This window comes from Eubalaena glacialis, chromosome X (genome assembly GCF_028564815.1).
Source record: "Eubalaena glacialis isolate mEubGla1 chromosome X, mEubGla1.1.hap2.+ XY, whole genome shotgun sequence".
Taxonomy (NCBI): domain Eukaryota; kingdom Metazoa; phylum Chordata; class Mammalia; order Artiodactyla; family Balaenidae; genus Eubalaena; species Eubalaena glacialis.
This window is the reverse complement of record NC_083736.1, coordinates 14,018,712-14,037,816: the sequence shown is the minus strand read 5'-3', so window position 1 is coordinate 14,037,816 and position 19,105 is coordinate 14,018,712. Positions and strand designations below refer to the sequence as shown.

Below are 19,105 nucleotides of genomic sequence, written 5' to 3'. Positions count from 1 at the left end.
TTTTGTACATATAAGGTAGTTAAATTTTTTTTAATAAACATCCACTTTTTAAAAATAATTAATTAATTAATTAGGCTGTCTTGGGTCTTAGTTGCTGCGTGCGGGCTTTTCCCTAGTTGCGGCGAGCGGGGGCTACTCTTCGTTGCGGTGCGCAGTCTTCTCATTGCGGTGACTTCTCTTGTTGCGGAACATGGGCTCTAGGTGCGCGGGCTTCAGTAGTTGTGGCACGTGGGCTTAGTAGTTGTGGCTCACGGGCTCTAGAGCGCTGGCTCAGTACTTGTGGCGCACGGGCTTGGTTGCTGTGCGGCATGTGGGATCTTCCCAGACCGGGGCTCGAACCCGTGTCCCCTGCATTGGCAGGTGGATTCTTAACCACTGTGCCACCAGGGAAGTCCCTAGGTGGTTAAATTTTTGAGTAACTGAATGAATGAATAAAATATCATTGAGAAGCAGGTTTAAGAAGTCGGGGGAAGATACACAATAATTTGTGGTTTCATTTGGCAAAGCAAGATTGCCAAATAGCATGGTCATTTTTCAACTTTTTCATTATTTGTTGTTCACATATGTGCTTTTTATTTCTTATTGCTTTTCCTTGCCAAATCTATTTTGTTAATCATTCTAAAAACTCGTGAAAACACTTGACTGACTTTTATTTAATTGGAATTACTTCAAACTTTTGGAACTGCCAGAATTTAAAATTGGAGACTAAATTTATTTCTCTTAGAAAGAGTTCCATGAAAGAATTAGGATATTTCCCGGGAACATTGATCCGATACTGATTGTAACTCACAAAAGGGGGTTCCAGATCAACTTTAAAAGCACTTACCAGCTTTTAAATACTTGTATATGTCCATACTTTTTATGGACCTTTTGTATATTTAGTTTTCTATGGCCCTTTGTTACATTGCAGACAAATTCAGGATTAAAATATTGGACTGTATTTCTCTCTGAGGCTTTTCAGTTCTAAAATTCTAAGGCCTTATTTACCTTGGAGAACAAATGTGAAATCTTATATATAGAGTTCCTTAAAAGCTCCCACCAATCCTGAGTCCTGATCATTCCATGCACCTTAGCTGTCTTGTGTATGTTATTCTCGCTTTTATTGCAGATTATTTGACGTTGGTATGCATCAGTACTGACTATGTATTAACTCACTTCTTAGAGTAAAGATAGGCATTTTGCTTTTAGCTGTAAGATTTACACAAAAATGTTCTGATTCTGGCAGTGTATTTTAATCAAGATTTTAGAGAATTTCTCAGGTTTTTATACTTATGCTCTGTTTTACCTGGGAGGAAGGAGGCTTTTGTTGAACAGTCATGAAATATCTTTTTCCTCCAACACCTTTTTAAAAAAATTTCAAATCTACAGAAAATTTGCAGGAAGAGTCAATGAATACCAACCCACCTTTCGCCCAGATTCACTAATCGGTAACATTTCCACATTTGCTTTCTCTTTCTATGGACGACCCCCCCAACCCCAGCCATTTGAGAATCAGTTACAGACATCCAGACACTAACCCCCTAAATACCTCAGCATCTTATCTCGTAAGGACAAGGACATTCTCTTACACAACCACAATGCCATTATCACAGCCCGTATTCACATCTCCCCAGTTGTTGAAATAGCATCTTAAATTATCTGTTCTCTCAAATTACCACCTGTGAACTAAAATCAACATGGCAGTTGTTTTATTTCTTGAGTCTATTGAAGAAATGATTTTAATAATTATATGTGATCTTAATAACAATATAATATATAACTATATGATTTTAACAAGTATATATTGTATGAGATAGTATATGTTGTATATAACACATGAAATGTATATATGAACACACGTGTGTGTGAGCATGTGTGTATATAAAATGAACTCTAAGAAAAACATTTGGAGCAGTGTTGGTTAACAGTCTTTTAGGCTACAAATCTCTAGTTTCAAGGGAAGACCTCTGATTAAAACAGGCCCAGTGCCGCTTGTTGTCAGAACTTAGGCTTGTGGTAAACGCTAACAGAACGGGAAAAACACCCCGTCGGTCCTCTTATATTTTCACTTGCTCACCTCTGCAAGTCATATCTCTCGTCTCTTATTTTTCTCTTTACCTGTGGACTCAAGCGTGAGGGTAAACCTGCAGTGGGAAACATGAAATCCACCAATAGATACTCTCATGAAACATTAACTAAAAATATATGGAGATGGGCGATAAATACAGGGTGTGTTCAAAAGAGTGCATTTTGAAACCAGAGAAGGGGGAAAAAATGACAGGCACAAGATGGGTAATGGAAAAATGGAGAGGCAAAGGTTATTTCACCTCACCGTTCAATTGCTTGATCTTTGGACAGACTTCAGTTTTTCCTAGGAAAGCCAAGAGTAACTTATTTTACAAGCTTGGGGTACCACAGGTCTCCGTGGCTGGGTTACTGTGCTCGAAGGCCACAGCAGCAGCGCCTCAAAAAGCACCTCAGGAAGAGGGTAGTGTCAGCAGCCAGGCCCTGCGAAGCAAAATGGGTGTGAAATGCTGTCTGTGGGCTCGTGTTGTCTTTGATGCTGAGGTTTGGGAGAGACCCTGACTATTAAAGAGCAGCTGTCCCTAAAAGGGAGCCCCCCTGCCCACCATGACAGAGTTCACCTTTCACTTCCAGCCTCTGCCCTGGGTGCCAGAGTTCGCAGAGGCCTCCTTATCAGAGCCCGGGACTATCGAGGGCTGCTTTTTACCATGGGCTGTGTGCTGCCCCCGCACCCGACCCGTTAGCTCCAGAAATCCCGCAGCACCCGTGTGAAGTGGATGCCGCTGTTACCTCCAGTCTACAGAGATGGTCAAGGGCCCGTTCAAGGTCACGTCACTGGGGACTGGCAGAGCTGGGATTCAAGTCCAGAGCCAGCCGCACTCTCAGCCACCATGCCACCTGCCCCGTCTCAGGAGCAGGGCTTCTGTGAGGAGAGCTGGTCAATGTTAGTGTGAGGCTCAGAGGCAGGACTTGAGTGTCATGATCACACCTGAAGGTAGAAGAATGTTCTTTTCCTAGTGGAGGTAACATAGACCTTATTTTACTGGTGGAAAAAACCAAGTTAAAAAAACTAGAAAATATATACATATTTCTAGTACTGCTCAATGCTTTCACCATTGTAGATTCCATCCTCACGCTGCCCTGATGCTGCAGAGACGTACCGGCCCTGTATCAGGTGAGAGGTGAGCTTGGGCACAGCGTACCTTGACCTCAGAGCAGGCCACTGCCCCTCTCCCCTTCCGTCTGCAACTTGGTCTCAGAGACCCTCCACTTCTTGTAGGCCCAGCGACCAGTCCCTGGGTCTCCTCTGTTAGTTTTTGATTAAAATCCAGGGAGATTTAATGATGGAGCGCTTGATCCAAACCTGCCATTGTGCTGAACTCTGGTGGTGCTAGAGAAGAAGATCTAGTCCTTGTGCGTGAGGAGCCCGCACTTTAGTTTCTGAGAGGAGATGCATATACGAAGTGATGGAAGAGGTTAAAGTTGTATACGATAAAGGACTGTATTAGTTTCCTATTGCTGCTGTAACAAATTACCACCAACTTAGTGACAAATTTATTTTTTTACAGGTCTGGAGCTCAGAAGCATTTCTTCTGGAGGCTCTAGGGGAGAATCTATTTCTTTGCCTTTTCCAGCTTCTAGAGACTGCCTGCTCATGGCCCCTTCCTCCATCTTTAAAGCCAGCCATGTGGCCTCTTCCAGTCTCTCTCTCTCCCTCTCTCTCTGACCTCTGCTTCGTTGTCACATCTCCATCTCTGATTCTGACCCTCCTGCTTCTTCTTATGAAGACCCTGTGGTTACGTTGGGCCCACCCTGATAACCCCAGATAATTTTACCATCTCAAGAGGCTAAATTTAATCAGGCCTGCAAAGTCCCTTTTGCCATGGAAAGCAACATATTCACGGTTTCTGGGGACTAGGACTTGGACATATTTGGGGGGGCCGTTATTCGGCCTACCACTTATTGCAAATGAATTAACACTGTGTAGGTCATTTGTTTGGTAGGGTGAGCATAACAGTGGTATTAAGTATGGCACGGTAAGGAGAACTGGAGGGTGCCCCTAAAGCGCGAGCCCACGTGGGATGGTGGGGAGAAGCCATCTCAGGGAAAGTAGTGAAGAGGCGGTATGTATGTAGTGGCGTTGAGGGGAGGGGAGCAGAGGCGCCATCGGCGGTGGACCTATCCAGCTGAGGTAGAAACCACGGGTCAGTGGACCTATCCAGCTGAGGTAGAAACCACGGGTCAGAATATGTGGGGAGAGCGTAGATGGTTCCTGAATGAGGTGGAACCTGCGTGCCACATGGAAGGGTTTAGATTTGGTCTGCAACGATGGAGGCTGCTGTAGCTGCCCAGCTACTGGAGGTGGTCTGCTGGGAGGTAGGCTCCTCTAATGTCCCCAAATGAAATGTCCAAAGGCAAGGGACTGGACAGAAGCAGGCCTTTCCAGGGTTCTGTCAGGTAGGTCAGAAGGCTTGCACTCTTTCCCACACTGCCATTTAGGAATTTCATCTTTGGGAATTCCCTGTCAGTCTAATGGTTAGGACTCTGCACTTTCACTGCCGAGGCTCAGGCTTAGTTCCCTGGTTGGGAACTAAGATCCTGCAAGCTGCGCTCCGTGGCCAAAAAAAAAAAATAATAAGGGGGAATTTCATCTTTGATAAGAGAACCTAACTTCCCTAGACTTTGTTGTTTAAGGCACCCAGGACTCCTGAAGTCTTGAACCCATTACACTTTTATCATGGGCTGCAGAAACTTTGGTAAAGGTTAATTAGGGCTGTGTTTATCCTTACATGGTACTTTTACATCTCCTAAAGCTTTATCACCACCAATATTCGTTACTTATTGATCCTTTTTTATTTTTCTTCTGCGCTATGGCTCGGTTCCAAGAAACGACAGATCTGTAGTGGGGATCAGTGACAGCTTGTATTTAGGCAAACTCAGAATGGGCCGAGGCGACCCTTTTGCAATGGAAGAGGCATTTTCCTCTTAGTTGCAAAATCTAGGGTATTTTGAAAATGTTGGGATTAAAACTAAAGCATATCTGAAGTTCTTTTCTTTAACCACCCCAGTAATGATAAAAGATATGTTTTAAAACTGTGATGTTCTCCTATCTCTCAGGCTTTTTGTGGAAGGAATGCCAGGATCAAAGACGTTTCCTTAATTTTCTTGCTGAATCAGGTCGCTTGTAACCCGAGAGGCAGTCATACTGTCATCTTTAGAGCTGGTAGGACGGCTTGATAACTCTGCAAGGCAACTGGTTTGGCCAGGCTTGACCAGAAGTACCCTGTGTTCTCTGCCTTCCCCAGCCGTCCCCTTCTGGAGTGTTTCTGTTCTCCCAGCTGGTGCCTGGCCTGGACATTCTTTTTTTTTTAACATCTTTAATGGAGTATAATTGCTTTACAATGGTATCTTAGTTTCTGCTTTATAACAAACTGGATAAGCTATACATATACATATATCCCCATATCCCCTCCCTCTTGCGTCTCCCTCCCACCCTCCCTATCCCACCCCTCAAGGTGGTCACAAAGCACCGAGCTGATCTCCCTGTGCTATGCGGCTGCTTCCCACTAGCTATCGATTTTACATTTGGGAGTGTATATATGTCCATGCCACTCTCTCACTTTGTCCCAGCTTACCCTTCCCCCTCCCCGTGTCCTCAAGTCCATTCTCTACGTCTGCGTCTTTATTCCTGTCCTGCCCCTAGGTTCTTCATAACCATTTTTTTTTCTTTTTAGATTCCATATATATGTGTTAGCATACGGTATTTGTTTTTCTCTTTCTGACTTACTTCACTCTGTATGACAGACTCTAGGTCCATTCACCTCACTACAAATAACTCAATTTCGTTTCTTTTTATGGCTGAGTAATATTCCATTGTATATATGTGCCACATCTTCTTTATCCATTCATCTGTCAATGGACACTTAGGTTGCTTCCATGTCCTGGCTATTGTAAATAGAGCTGCAGTGAACACTGTGGTACATGACTCTTTCTGAATTATGGTTTTCTCAGGGTATATGCCCAGTAGTGGGATTCCTGGGTCGTATGGTAGTTCTATTTTTAGTTTTTTAAGGAACCTCCATACTGTTCTCCATAGTTTCTGTATCAATTTACATTCCCACCAACAGTGCAAGAGGGTTCCCTTTTCTCCACACCCTCTCCAGCATTTATTGTTTGTAGATTTTTTGATGATGGCCATTCTGACCGGTGTGAGGTGATACCTCATTGTAGTTTTGATTTGCATTTCTCTAATGATTAGTGATGTTGAGCATCCTTTCATGTGTTTGCTGTCAGTCTGTATATCTTCTTTGGAGAAATGTCTATTTAGGTCTTCTGCCCATTTTTGGATTGGGTTGTTTGTTTTTTTCATATTGAGCTACACGAGCTGCTTATAAATTTTGGAGATTAATCCTTTGTCAGTTGCTTCATTTGCAAATATTTTCTCCCATTCTGAGGGTTGTCTTTTCATCTTGTTTATGGTTTCCTTTGCTGTGCAAAAGCTTTGAAGTTTCATTAGGTCCCATTTGTTTATTTTTGTTTTTATTTGTATTTCTATAGGAGGTGGGTTAAAAAGGATCTTGCTGTAATTTATGTCATAGAGTGTTCTGCCTATATTTTCCTCTAAGAGTTTGATAGTGTCTGGCCTTACATTTAGGTCTTTAATCCATTTTGAGTTTATTTTTGTGTATGGTGTTAAGAAGTGTTCTAATTTCATTCTTTTACATGTAGCTGTCCAGTTTTCCCAGCACCACTTATTGAAGAGGCTGTCTTTTCTCCATTGTATATTCTTGCCTCCTTTATCAGAAATAAGGTGAGCATATGTGCGTGGGTTTATCTCTGGGCTTTCTATCCTGTTCCATTGATCTATATTTCTGTTTTTGTGCCAGTACCATACTGTCTTGATTACTGTAGCTTTGTAGTAGAGTCTGAAGTCAGAGAGTCTGATTCCTCCAGCTCCATTTTTCTTTCTCAAGATTGCTTTGGCTATTCGGGGTCTTTGGTGTTTCCATACAAATTGTGAAATTTTTTGTTCTAGTTCTGTGAAAAATGCCAGTGGTAGTTTGATACGGATTGCATTGAATCTGTAGATTGCTTTGGGTAGTATAGTCATTTTCACAATGTTGATTCTTCCAATCCAAGAACATGGTATATCTCTCCGTCTGTTTGTATCATCTTTAATTTCTTTCATCAGTGTCTTATAGTTTCCTGCATACAGGTCTTTTATCTCCTTAGGTAGGTTTATTCCTAGGTAATTTATTCTTTTTGTTGCAGTGGTAGATGGGATTGTTTCCTTAATTTCTCTTTCAGATTTTTCATCATTAGTGTATAGGAGTGCAAGAGATTTCTGTGCATTAATTTTGTATCCTGCTACTTTACCAGATTCATTGATTAGCTCTAGTAGTTTTCTGGTAGCATCTTTAGGATTGTCTATGTATATTATCATGTCATCTGCAAACAGTGACAGCTTTACTTCTTCTTTTCCAATTTGGATTCCTTTCATTTCTTTTTCTTTTCTGATTGCTGTTGCTAAAACTTCCAAAACAATGTTGAATAATAGTGGTGAGAGTGTGCAACCTTGTCTTCTTCCTGATCTTAGTGGAAATGGTTTCAGTTTTTCACCATTGAGGATGATGTTGGCTGTAGGTTTGTCGTATATGGCCTTTATTATGTTGAGGTAAGTTCCCTCTATGCCTACTTTCTGGAGGGTTTTTATCATAAACGGGTATTGAATTTTGTCGAAAGCTTTTTCTGCATCTATTGAGATGATCATATGGTTTTTATTCTTCAGTTTGTTAATATGGTGTATCACATTGATTTGCATATATTGAAGAATCCTTGCCTTCCTGGAATAAACCCCACTTGATCATGGTGTATAATCCTTTTAATGTGCTATTGGATTCTGTTTGCTAGTAGTTTGTTGAGGATTTTTGCATCTATGTTCATCAGTGATATTGGCCTGTAGTTTTCTTTCTTTGTGACATCTTTGTCTGGTTTTGGTATCAGGGTGATGGTGGCCTCGTAGAATGAATTTGGGATTGTTCCTCCCTCTGCTATATTTTGGAAAAGTTTGAGAAGGATAGACGTTAGCTCTTCTCTAAATGTTTGATGGAATTCGCCTGTGACGCCATCTGGTCCTGGGCTTCTGTTTGTTGGAAGATTTTTAATCACAGTTTCAATTTCAGTGCTTGTGACTCGTCTGTTCATATTTTCTATTTCTTCCTGGTTCCGTCTCGGAAGGTTGTGCATTTCTAAGAATTTGTCCATTTCTTCCAGGTTGTCCATTTTATTGGCATATAGTTGCTTGTAGTAATCTCTCATGATCCTTTGTATTTCTGCAGTGTCAGTTGTTACTTCTCCTTTTTCATTTCTAATTCTATTGATTTGAGTCTTCTCCCTTTTTTTCTTGATGCGTCTGGCTAATGGTTTATCAATTTTGTTTATCTTCTCAAAGAACCTGCTTTTAGTTTTATTGATCTTTGCTATCGTTTCCTTTATTTCTTTTTCATTTATTTCTGATCTGATCTTTATGATTTCTTTCCTTCTGCTAACTTTGGGTTTTTTTGTTCTTCTTTCTCTAATTGCTTTAGGTGTAAGGTTAGGTTGTTTATTTGAAATGTTTCTTGTTTCTTGTTTCTTAAGGTAGGATTGTATTGCTATAAACTTCCCTCTTAGCACTGCTTTTGCTGCATCCCATAGGTTTTGGGTCGTCGTGTTTTCATTGTCACTTGTTTCTAGGTATTTTTTGATTTCTTCTTTGATTTCTTCAGTGATCTCTTGGTTATTAAGTAGTGTATTGTTTAGCCTCCATGTGTTTGTATTTTTTACAGATTTTGTCCTGTAATTGATAACTAGTCTCATAGCGTTGTGGTCGGAAAAGATACTTGATATGACTTCAATTTTCTTAAATTTACCAAAGCTTGATTTGTGACCCAAGATATGATCTATCCTGGAGAATGTTCCATGAGTACTTGAGAAGAAAGTATATTCTGTTGTTTTTGGATGGAATGTCCTATAAATATCAATTAAGTCCATCTTGTTTAATGTATCATTTAAAGCTTGTGTTGCCATATTTATTTTCATTTTGGATGATCTGTCCATTGGTGAAAGTGGCGTGTTAAAGTTCCCTACTATGATTGTGTTACTGTCGATTTCCCCTTTTATGGCTGTTAGTATTTGCCTTATGTATTGAGGTGCTCCTATGTTGGGTGCATAAATATTTACAATTGTTATATCTTCTTCTTGGATTGATCCCTTGATCATTATATAGTGTCCTTCTTTGTCTCTTGTAATAGTCTTTATTTTAAAGTCTATTTTGTCTGATATGAGAATTGCTACTCCAGCTTTCTTTTGATTTCCATTTGCATGGAATATCTTTTTCCATCCCCTCACTTTCAGTCTGTATGTGTCCCTAGGTCTGAAGTGGGTCTCTTGTAGACAGCATATATACAGGTCTTGTTTTTGTATCCATTCAGCCAGTCTGTGTCTTTTGGTGGGAGCATTTAATCCATTTACATTTAAGGTAATTATTGATATGTATGTTCCTATTACCATTTTCTTAATTGTTTGGGGTTTATTATTGTAGGTCTTTTCCTTCTCTTGTATTTCCTGGCTGGAGAAGTTCCTTTAGCATTTGTTGTAAAGCTGGTTTGGTGGTGCTGAATTTTCTCAGCTTTTGCTTGTCTGTAGAGGTTTTAATTTCTCCATCAAATCTGAATGAGATCCTTGCTGGGTAGAGTAATCTTGGTTGTAGGTTTTTCCCTTTCATCCCTTTAAATATGTCATGCCCCTCCCTTCTGGCTTGCAGAGTTTCTGCTGAAAGATCAGCTGTTAACCTTATGGGGATTCCCTTGTATGTTATTTGTTGTTTTTCCCTTGCTGCTTTTAATATTTTTTCTTTGTATTTAATTTTTGATAGTTTGATTAATATGTGTCTTGGCATGTTTCTCCTTGGATTTATCCTGTATGGGACTCGCTGCGCTTCCTGGACTTGATTAACTCCTTCCTTTCCCATATTAGGGAAGTTTTCAACTATAATCTCTTCAAATATTTTCTCAGTCCCTTTCTTTTTCTCATCTTCTTCTGGGACCCCTATAATTCGAATGTTGGTGTGTTTAATGTTGTCCCACAGATCTCTTAGACTGTTCCCAATTATTTTCATTCTTTTTTCTTTCTTCTGCTCTGCAGTAGTTATTTCCACTATTTTATCTTCCAGGTCACTTATCCGTTCTTCTGCCTCAGTTATTCTGCTATTGATTCCTTCTAGAGAATTTTAAATTTCATTTATTGTGTTGTTCATCATTGTTTGCTCTTTAGTTTTTCTAGGTCCTTGTTAAACGTTTCTTGTATTTTCTCCATTCTGTTTGCAAGATTTTGGATCATCCTTACTATCATTATTCTGAATTCTTTTTCAGGTAGACTACCTATTTCCTCTTCATTTGTTAGGTCTGGTGTGTTTTGACCCTGCTCCTTCATCTGCTTTGTGTTTCTCTGTCTTCTCATTTTGCTTAACTTACTGTGTTTGGGGTCTCATTTTCGCAGGATGCAGGTTCGTAGTTCCCATTGTTTTTGGTGTCTGCCCCCAGTGGCTAAGGTTGGTTCAGTGGGTTGTGTAGGCTTCCTGGTGGAGGGGACTAGTGCCTGTGTTCTGGTGGGTGAGGCTGGATCTTGTCTTTCTGGTGGGCAGGTCCGTGTCTGCTGTGTGTTTTGGGGTGTCTGTGACCTTATTATGATTTTGGGCAGCCTCTCTGCTAGTGGGTGGGGTTGTGTTCCTGTCTTGCTAGTTGTTTGGCATGGGGCATCCAGCACTGTAGCTTGCTGGTCATTGAGTGAAGCTGGGTCTTGGTGTTGAGATGGAGATCTCTGGGAGATTTTTGCCATTTGATATTACGTGGAGCTGGGAGGTCTCTGGTGGACCAATGTCCTGAACTTGGCTCTCCCACCTCAGAGGCACAGGCCTGACACCCGGCCGGAGCACCAAGATCCTGTCATCCACACGGCTCAGAATAAAAGGGAGAAAAAAAGAAAGAAAGAAAGAAAAAAATAAGTAAAATAAAATAAAATAAAATAAAATAAAGTTATTAAAATAAAAAATAATTATTAAAAATAAAAAAATTGAAAAGTAATAAAAAAAAGAAAGAAAGAAAGAAGAGAGCAACCAAACCAAAAAACAAATCCACCAATGATAAGAAGCCCTAAAAACTATGCTAAAAAAAAGCAAAAACAAAAAAACAGGCAGAGAGAACCCTAGGACAAATGGTAAAAGCAAAGCTATACAGAGAAAATTACACACAGAAGCATACACATACACACTCACAAAAAGAGAAAAAGGAAAAAAAAAATATATCATTGCTCCCGAAGTCCACCTCTCAATTTTGGGATGACTTGTTGTCTATTCAGGTATTCCACAGATGCAGGTACATCAAGTTGACTGTGGAGCTTTAATCCGCTGCTCCTGAGGCTGCTGGGAGAGATTTCCCTTTCCCTTCTTTGTTCGCACAGCTCCCGGGGTTCAGCTTTGGATGCGGCCCCGCCTCTGCGTGTAGGTCGCCTGAGGGCGTCTGTTTTTCGCTCAGACAGGATGGGGTTAAAGGAGCAGCTGATTCGGGGGCTCTGGCTCACTCAGGCCGGGGGGAGGGAGGGGTACGGAGTGCGGGGCGCGCCTGCAGCAGCAGAGGCCGGCGTGACGTTGCACCAGCCTGAGGCGCGCCGTGCGTTCTCCCGGGGAAGTTGTCCCTGGATCACGGGACCCTGGCCGTGGCGGGCTGCACAGGCTCCCCGGGGGGGAGGTGTGGATAGTGACCTGTGCTTGTTCACAGGCTTCTTGGTGGCTGCAGCAGCAGCCTTAGCATCTCACGCCCGTCTCTGGTGTCCACGCTGATAGACGCAGCTCGCGCCCGTCTCTGGAGCTAGTTTAGGCGGTGCTCTGAATCCCCTTTCGTTGCACACCCAGAAACAATGGTCTCTTGCCCCTTAGGCAGCTCCAGACTTTTCCCTAGACTCCCTCCCGGCTAGCCGTGGTGCACTAGCCCCTTTCAGGCTGTGTTCACGCAGCCAACCCCAGTCCTCTCCCTGGGATCGTACCGAAGCCCGAGCCTCAGCTCCCAGCCCCCGCCCGCCCCGGCGGGTGAGCAGACAAGCCTCTCGGGCTGGTGAGTGCTGGTTGGCACCGTTCCTCTGTGCGGGAATCTCTCCGCTTTGCCCTCCGCACCCCTGTGGCTGCGCTCTCCTCCGTGGCTCCGAAGCTTCCCCCCTCCGCCCCCCGCAGTCTCCGCCCGTGAAGGGGCTTCCTAGTGTGTGGAAACCTTTCCTCCTTCACGGCTCCCTCCCACTGGTGCAGGTCCCGTCCCTATTCTTTTGCCTCTGTTTTTTCTTTTTTCTTTTGCCCTACCCAGGTACGTGGGGAGTTTCTTGCCTTTTGGGAGGTCTGAGGTCTTCTGCCAGTGTTCAGTAGGTGTTCTGTAGGAGTTGTTCCACATGTAGATGTATCTCTGATGTATTTGTGGGGAGGAAGGTGATCTCCACGTCTTACTCTTCTGCCATCTTGAAGGTCTTCCTGGCCTGGACGTTCTTCCACTGAGTGTGTGATGCGCATCCCTGGATGAAGCCGCCTGTCAGTTCTTGCTCTGCTTTTCTCCTTTCACTGCTGTTCAGGGCATCATTCAGAGTTGGAAAGCTACTTCCATCTGCTCCCCCATCTTTTGTCTAACGTTTTCTTTGCCTCTCCAGTGGTTTCTATGGGAGCGTATTTTAATCGGAGGGTCACCGTGGCAGGTACACCTTGGGATTTCTTTCTGTGCTATCATATCAGGAGAAGGTCTTATTTATTGCTTTTGAAAACAACAGGGATAATGTGAACTAATACCCTAGTGGAAGGCCTACACAATATATTTCACTATTTGGGCCTTCAATTTGTATTTTCATTAAAGTAATGCTGTGTTCAACAATTCTCCCCCCCAAAAAAGCCAACATTTCCAAAAGGCCTATAATGAAAAAATTCAGTAATCCTCACCTCCTGTCTACCAAACTCAACTCTTATAGCTGTTTCTCCTGATATTTACCTTCATGTTTCTAAATAATGTTCTCATATTGCTCTTTCAGGAATTTCCAGACTTCCCTCTATGTTGGAGGAGTATTTAAGATCCTTAGGCAGCCCTGTGCCCACTGCATTTAGCTTTTGGAAGTATTTCTTTTGGAAATATTTTCTGGCCTTGTGTTTGTCAGATTCAACCCAAGTAAGCAGTAAGGGAGGATTCCTGTTCTTAGTTGGGTCATTTGACTCCATTCTCAGTGGTTTATACTAGAACATTCCTTGAATTCCAAACATGCCAATAACTGAACAAACTACATTAAAAGACTCTTCCTGAGTGGAAAAACCCAGTGCAGGAAGTAAGGCTGACTTGAAGCATCACAATACACTTATAAGAAGAAACCAGGGGAGTTTATTGCTGTGGTCTTCCTAAAGGGTTCAGGTTATCTTCAACTGAAGCGGAAATTGAAGCTGTGAATCAACCTAGGACTTCTTATGAGTCTGTGGCAGGTAGTGTAGTCTTATCTGTCCTTTCCTAGAAAATACCCAAGGGGCTGAAAGCTAAGCAGCTCAGCTTTCTGAACTGGAAGCTGATGCCCTCTCCTCACCTCACTCCTGTAATACTTAATCTAGCCGTAATTAGCCGACCCAAGAAGATAGGAAAGACATGCCAAGGCCAAGAGCACTTCAGAACCGAGCACTCCACCTGCCAAGGGGTGTAGTCAAGTTTTTTCTCCACCCCTTCCCCTCAGTGACTCTTAGAGTGTACCAGGGCCACAGGGTTCAAATGGCTCAGAAAGTTCTTCTGGAGCACTGATAAGATCATACAAGTTCTTGGAAAATTCCAGTTGTCAAGGATTCCTGTTAGAGCAACATGTGGCAGTTAGGGTATAGAAAAAACAAAGAAAGAAAGGTTTTATGAGAGGAAACTTGAGCAATTCCATTAGAACAGGTTAACTCACCCAACTGTAGTCTGTTCTAACAACTTAAAGATGAAATAAAACCATGAGATTGTAGTGAACAGAATTGTGAAAATAGACCATTGACTAACAAGAACAGGCTTTTCATAAAAATCACATGTCTGCATTTCTGTGAATTAATCCTAAAGATAAATCTGAAATTATTTGGTCTGAGTTCATTCAATCATCCATGCATTCATTCAGTGCATACCAGATGCCAGTTCCATGTGTGCTAGGGGCTGGGAATGCGATGGTAAAAGCAAAAAGTGCCCCAGCTCTTAGTGATTCACAGTCTAGTGCACAAAGCACTCTACACACAAACGGAGGGGAGCACGGTGACGGGGAGCGTGTTGATAGAGGACCCCGACTAGGCTATGGCGCCTGGTAATATCAGCTCCCGGGGAAGCTCACATTGGATAGTTGAGCTAAGATCTTAAGGTTAAGGATGGATTAATTTAGGAAAAGAGGGTAGGGGAGTGGGAGATGTTCAAAGTCTCCATGGTGGGAGGAAGGAAGATGCACTTGAGGAACTGAAGGAAGGCTCAGTGACCAGAGCTCAGGGTAGGAGGGGAAAGTCACGGGAAGTGAGGCTGAAGGGCTAGGTTGGGCCAGTACCAGGCAGTCAAGGATTTCAAGCAGGAGAAACACCACGACCACTCTGCCTGCAGTGCGCAGGGTTGGGGGGACATGTGAATGTGGGGCGTGTCTAGTTGGTGAGCTCTGGCCGCAGTCTGGGTGAGGGGCTGTGGTTTGGGTGGTGGTGGGAGCTGTGGATGGATGCAGGAAGTCTGGAGCTGGTAAGTGGATAGGACTTGACACATTGGAGATGAGGGAGAGGGAGAGATCCAGGGTGGCACTTAGGTTTCTACCTGTGGAATGTGGTAGAATGGATTATATATATATATATATATTTAATTTTTTTAATAAGAGTAACCCTTCTAGGGGGCTTCCCTGGTGGTCCAGTGGTTAAAGACTCTGTGCTTCCACTGCAGGGGGCACAGGTTCTATTCCTGGTTGGGGAACTAAGATCCTGTATGCCGCATGGCACGGCCAAAAAAAAAAAAGGAATCCTTCTAAATGATTTTCTGCAAATAAGTACAGTCGGCTGTCCGTATCCATGGGTTCGGCATCTGCAGATACCAATAGCTGACTGTATTATGCCATTTTACATACGGGATTGGAGCATCCAAGGATTTTGTTATCCACAGGGGTCCTGGAACCTGTCCCCCTGGACACTGAGGGATGACTGTACTTTTGGTATCCTTTTCCAAAATGGACAGATTTGCTTATGGAAAATCTTTAGGGAATGGAGTGGGCGGTGGGAGAGGGTTGTTATTATAAGGGACGTGAAGACCAAAGCGGAAGGTCCCAGAAGGTCAGAACTTGAAGTGTGAACATTGCCTGGAACTGACAGTTTGAGTAATGACAGGAGGGAGGTTATAAAGATGCTCCTGATAAATTTTTTACCTGTGATTTGAATGAAAGATGAGAAGCAGAGACGAAAAGGCAGCATACTGTGAGGAGTGTATAAAAGCATGACCGTGTTTGAATAGGAAAATTGGAAGGAACGATCGGATTTTATTGTTTAAGGGACATCCTTACCCAGTGAGCATCCCCTAAAAGTAAAGCTTGAAATGTGGGAAATTATGTTTTTACAAGATGGCAAAACCGGACTTGTTTTGTTTTCTAAGGTGATTGATATGCCGGAACACAACCCTGGCAATTTGGGAGGAACGATGAGGCTGGGAATAAGAAGAACTGTTTTCAAAACTGAAAATTCAATATTAAGTAAGTTTCTCAAATCATTTGTTTTATAACATGGCAGGTATCATTTGCATGGCTGTGCCCGGCCACAGCCCTCCTGGAGCTCTCCCGTCCCGTCCCTCTCGCCCCTTCCCTGCCTCTGCACTCGCTGGTCCTCCTGCTTCCCCATTCCTCTCCCTGAAAAGGTTGGTAGAACACACATGGATGCCCCTTCTCATTTGCCCTCCACCACACCCTGGCCAGTGGGCTGCTTTGTGCTTTACCGATGCTCCTGGGGATGACCCTGCACCAGGACAGCCCTGATTCCAGCTCAGTTCTTTCCAATCCACTGTTTTCTCCACTGCATCGAAACCGGCTCCCTGTTTAACTGTTTCATGTCTGACTGCTTTGAGCCACTAATTTTTGAACTTCTTGAGAAGGGGGGCAGTTATGTCTCAGAAATCTATTTCTCTGTTCCCCGAGTAGCTCCAGCATGGGGTAAGGAAAATATGATGTGCTTCACTGTCTGATATTTGCTGATCTTCTACTCCCGATAAGGTTATTCTAATTTCTGTGGAACTTTTTTCCATAGATTAACATATGATATGAGAATAACTTTAATGTAACCCCAAAGCCCTTAATTCAGTTTGATAAATATATCTCAGTGCCTGCTCTGCGCCATATGCACTGTGCTCGATTCTGGAGATACAGCAGTGGCCAGGACAGATGCCAGCGCTGCTCACCTTCCCCCCTCCGCCCCCCACCCCGCCCGTCCCCGGGCCGGATGCAGAGGAGGGAACCCAGGTATCTCGGGCGTCCAGCATCATTCCTGCTATAAGAATACCTTAGAAAAATGCCTTCTTCACTCAAAGAAGAATAAGACTAGAAATATGAGGTTCTCCTTTAAGGCTGATAAACAGCTTCTAAGGAATATAAAGCTTCCTAGCAAGAAGGAAATTTAAAAAGGAAAAGTTTTAAAGTGCACATATTTCCCTACTCTCTCTGGGTCAGAAGCCAGTGTTCTTTAAGTGACTTTTTCTCTAAGAATATAAGAATTTTTTCTCTTTGTGGGTATTAGCAGCAATTCTTTCGCTTTCAGATGTTTCTAAATACTTTGAAACTTTGTTCAAATAGTGGTCTAAGAGGCAAAAATGGTTAGTGAGAAATTTCATCTTTTAAAATTGTATCTACTGCAAAAGATTCAGATATAATCGTACTAAGCTTTTTAAAAAGAGCTTTGTATTCAATATATTTAAAATTTTTACCTGTCTTGATGGAAATAAGACTGATTTAGGATTTGTTTTTCTTTACAGTAGACATAAAAGTAGCATTGATGATTTTTATGAATCTTAAACATAACACCAAAGTTTGTTGCTTGATTAATATCTTTTGCCTGCCTTGAAAAAAATTTTAAACAGCTCTATTAAGATGTAATTTACATACCATACAATTCATCTGTTAAAAGTGTACAACTCACAGACTTATGCAACCATCACCACAGTCAAGTTTTGAACATTTTTATCACCTCAAAAAGAAACCCTGGGGCTTCCCTGGTGGCTCAGTGGTTGAGAATCCGCCTGCCAATGCAGGGGACACAGGTTCGAGCCCGGGTCCGGGAAGATCCCACATGCCGCGGAGCAACTAAGCCCGTGCGCCGCAGCTGCTGAGCCTGTGCTCTAGAGCCCGCGTGCCGCAACTGCTGAGGCCTGCGTGCCCGGAGCCCGTGCTCCGCAACGGGTGAGGCCGCCGCGGTGGGGGGCCTGCGCACCGCAGCGAAGAGTGGCCCCCCCCTCGCTGCAACTAGAGAGAGCCCGCGTGCAGCAACGAGGACCCAATGCAGCCAAAAATAAAAAAATAAATAAAATAAATTAAAAAAAAAAAAGAAACCCTGTTCCCTTTAGCTATCACCACCACCCCCTCCAGCCCCAAGCCCATTACCTTAATCTGTAGTTTTGCCTATTCTGAATATTTCATATAGATAGAATGGTATGATCTCTGGCATTTGTGTTTGGCTTCTTTCATTTAGCATAATGTTTAAACGTATGTGTACATTATAGCATGTGTCAGTACTCCATTCCTTTTTTTTCTAAACTTTTTAAGTTTTCATGGTCTTTTCTAAACTTTATTAACCTTAGTTGTTTTTTTTTTTTTGCCACACCACGTGACATGTGGGATCTTAGTTTCCCGACCGGGGATTGAACCCCGGGCCCCCTGCAGTGGAAGTGTGGAGTCTTAACCACGGGTCCACCAGGGAAGTCCCTATCATTCTTAGTTTTTATATAGTCTTTTATAGTAGCAAACTTTTTCATGTATTTAGTCTTCATGTCTATTATTTGGACATATATTTAATTGAGTTAAGGAACCATAATATACTGATTCATTTCCAGTTGTTAAGCATTTCAGGTTGTTTCTGTCATTTTGTTAGAAAAATGCTGATGTGAACATTTTGACCCAGTGTTCTTTTGATTGTTTCTTTAGGATAGATTTCCAGGAGTCAGACTATTATGTCAAAGGGTATGAACACTTTTATAACTGATAATTCTGCTGGATTGTTTGAAAGAAAAGGTGAACCAGTTCATAATGATGTTAACTGTACTGTCGTGTCCTTGCTTTCTCTAGTCTTTTTGCTAATATTTTTATTACTTTTCTTCTTGCTCTATTAACAAGAACAAAAAGGGCCTTGTATTATTGTACTTTAATTTGCATTTCTTTTCATTTCTACAAAGTGGAAATTTCCCCTTTCCAGATGTTGATTTACTTGTTTGTATACCACCCATGTCTGAAGTCTCCACCAGCACTTAATATGGGAAGAGAGAGTTATACCAGCCCAGAGTCTCTTACCTAGATGGTCTAAAGCAAGGGTTGGTAAGCTTTTTCTGTAAAGGGCCAGATAGTAAATATTTTCAATTTTGGAGCCATATGGTCTTTGATGCAACTACTCACCTCTGTGTTGTAGCGTGAAAGCAGCCATAGGCAAATATGCAAGTGAATGAGCATGGTTGTGTTCCAATGAACCTTTATTTATGGACACTGAAATGTGAATTTCATGTAATTTTCATGCATCATGAAACATTATTTTTCTTTTGTTTTTTTTTAACCATCTGAAAACGTAAAAACCATTCTTAGTTCGAGAGCTGAACAAAGACAGGGGAATCCTGTTCTGCCTCGGGGTTGCCACGGCTTACAGAACCCCCGTCTAAACAAAAGAAGCACAGGCTGAACAAAGCAAGAGGCCAAGGCCGCAAGGCTGCTACCCTCCTGGGGAGCGTTCAAGGACATCTCCCCGCTTGTCCACTTGCCTGCCTAAATACCCTATTTAGTGACAGAATAACGCCAAGACGGCTTTCAGAAGCCATTTGGTCCAGCCTTTGTA

At 42.6% G+C, this 19,105-nt stretch overlaps 1 protein-coding gene across 6 annotated transcripts in view; it reads left to right on the top strand.

Moving 5' to 3' along the window:
* The window catches only part of CTPS2 (CTP synthase 2), a 126,623-nt gene that overhangs the window by 73,935 nt on the left and 33,583 nt on the right, over positions 1-19,105 (top strand). For all 6 annotated transcript variants that reach the window (XM_061177805.1, XM_061177804.1, XM_061177806.1 and 3 more), the window contains one exon: positions 15,681-15,777. In XM_061177805.1, the coding sequence (XP_061033788.1) occupies positions 15,681-15,777 (97 nt within the window). The remainder of the gene's footprint in view (positions 1-15,680; positions 15,778-19,105) is intronic.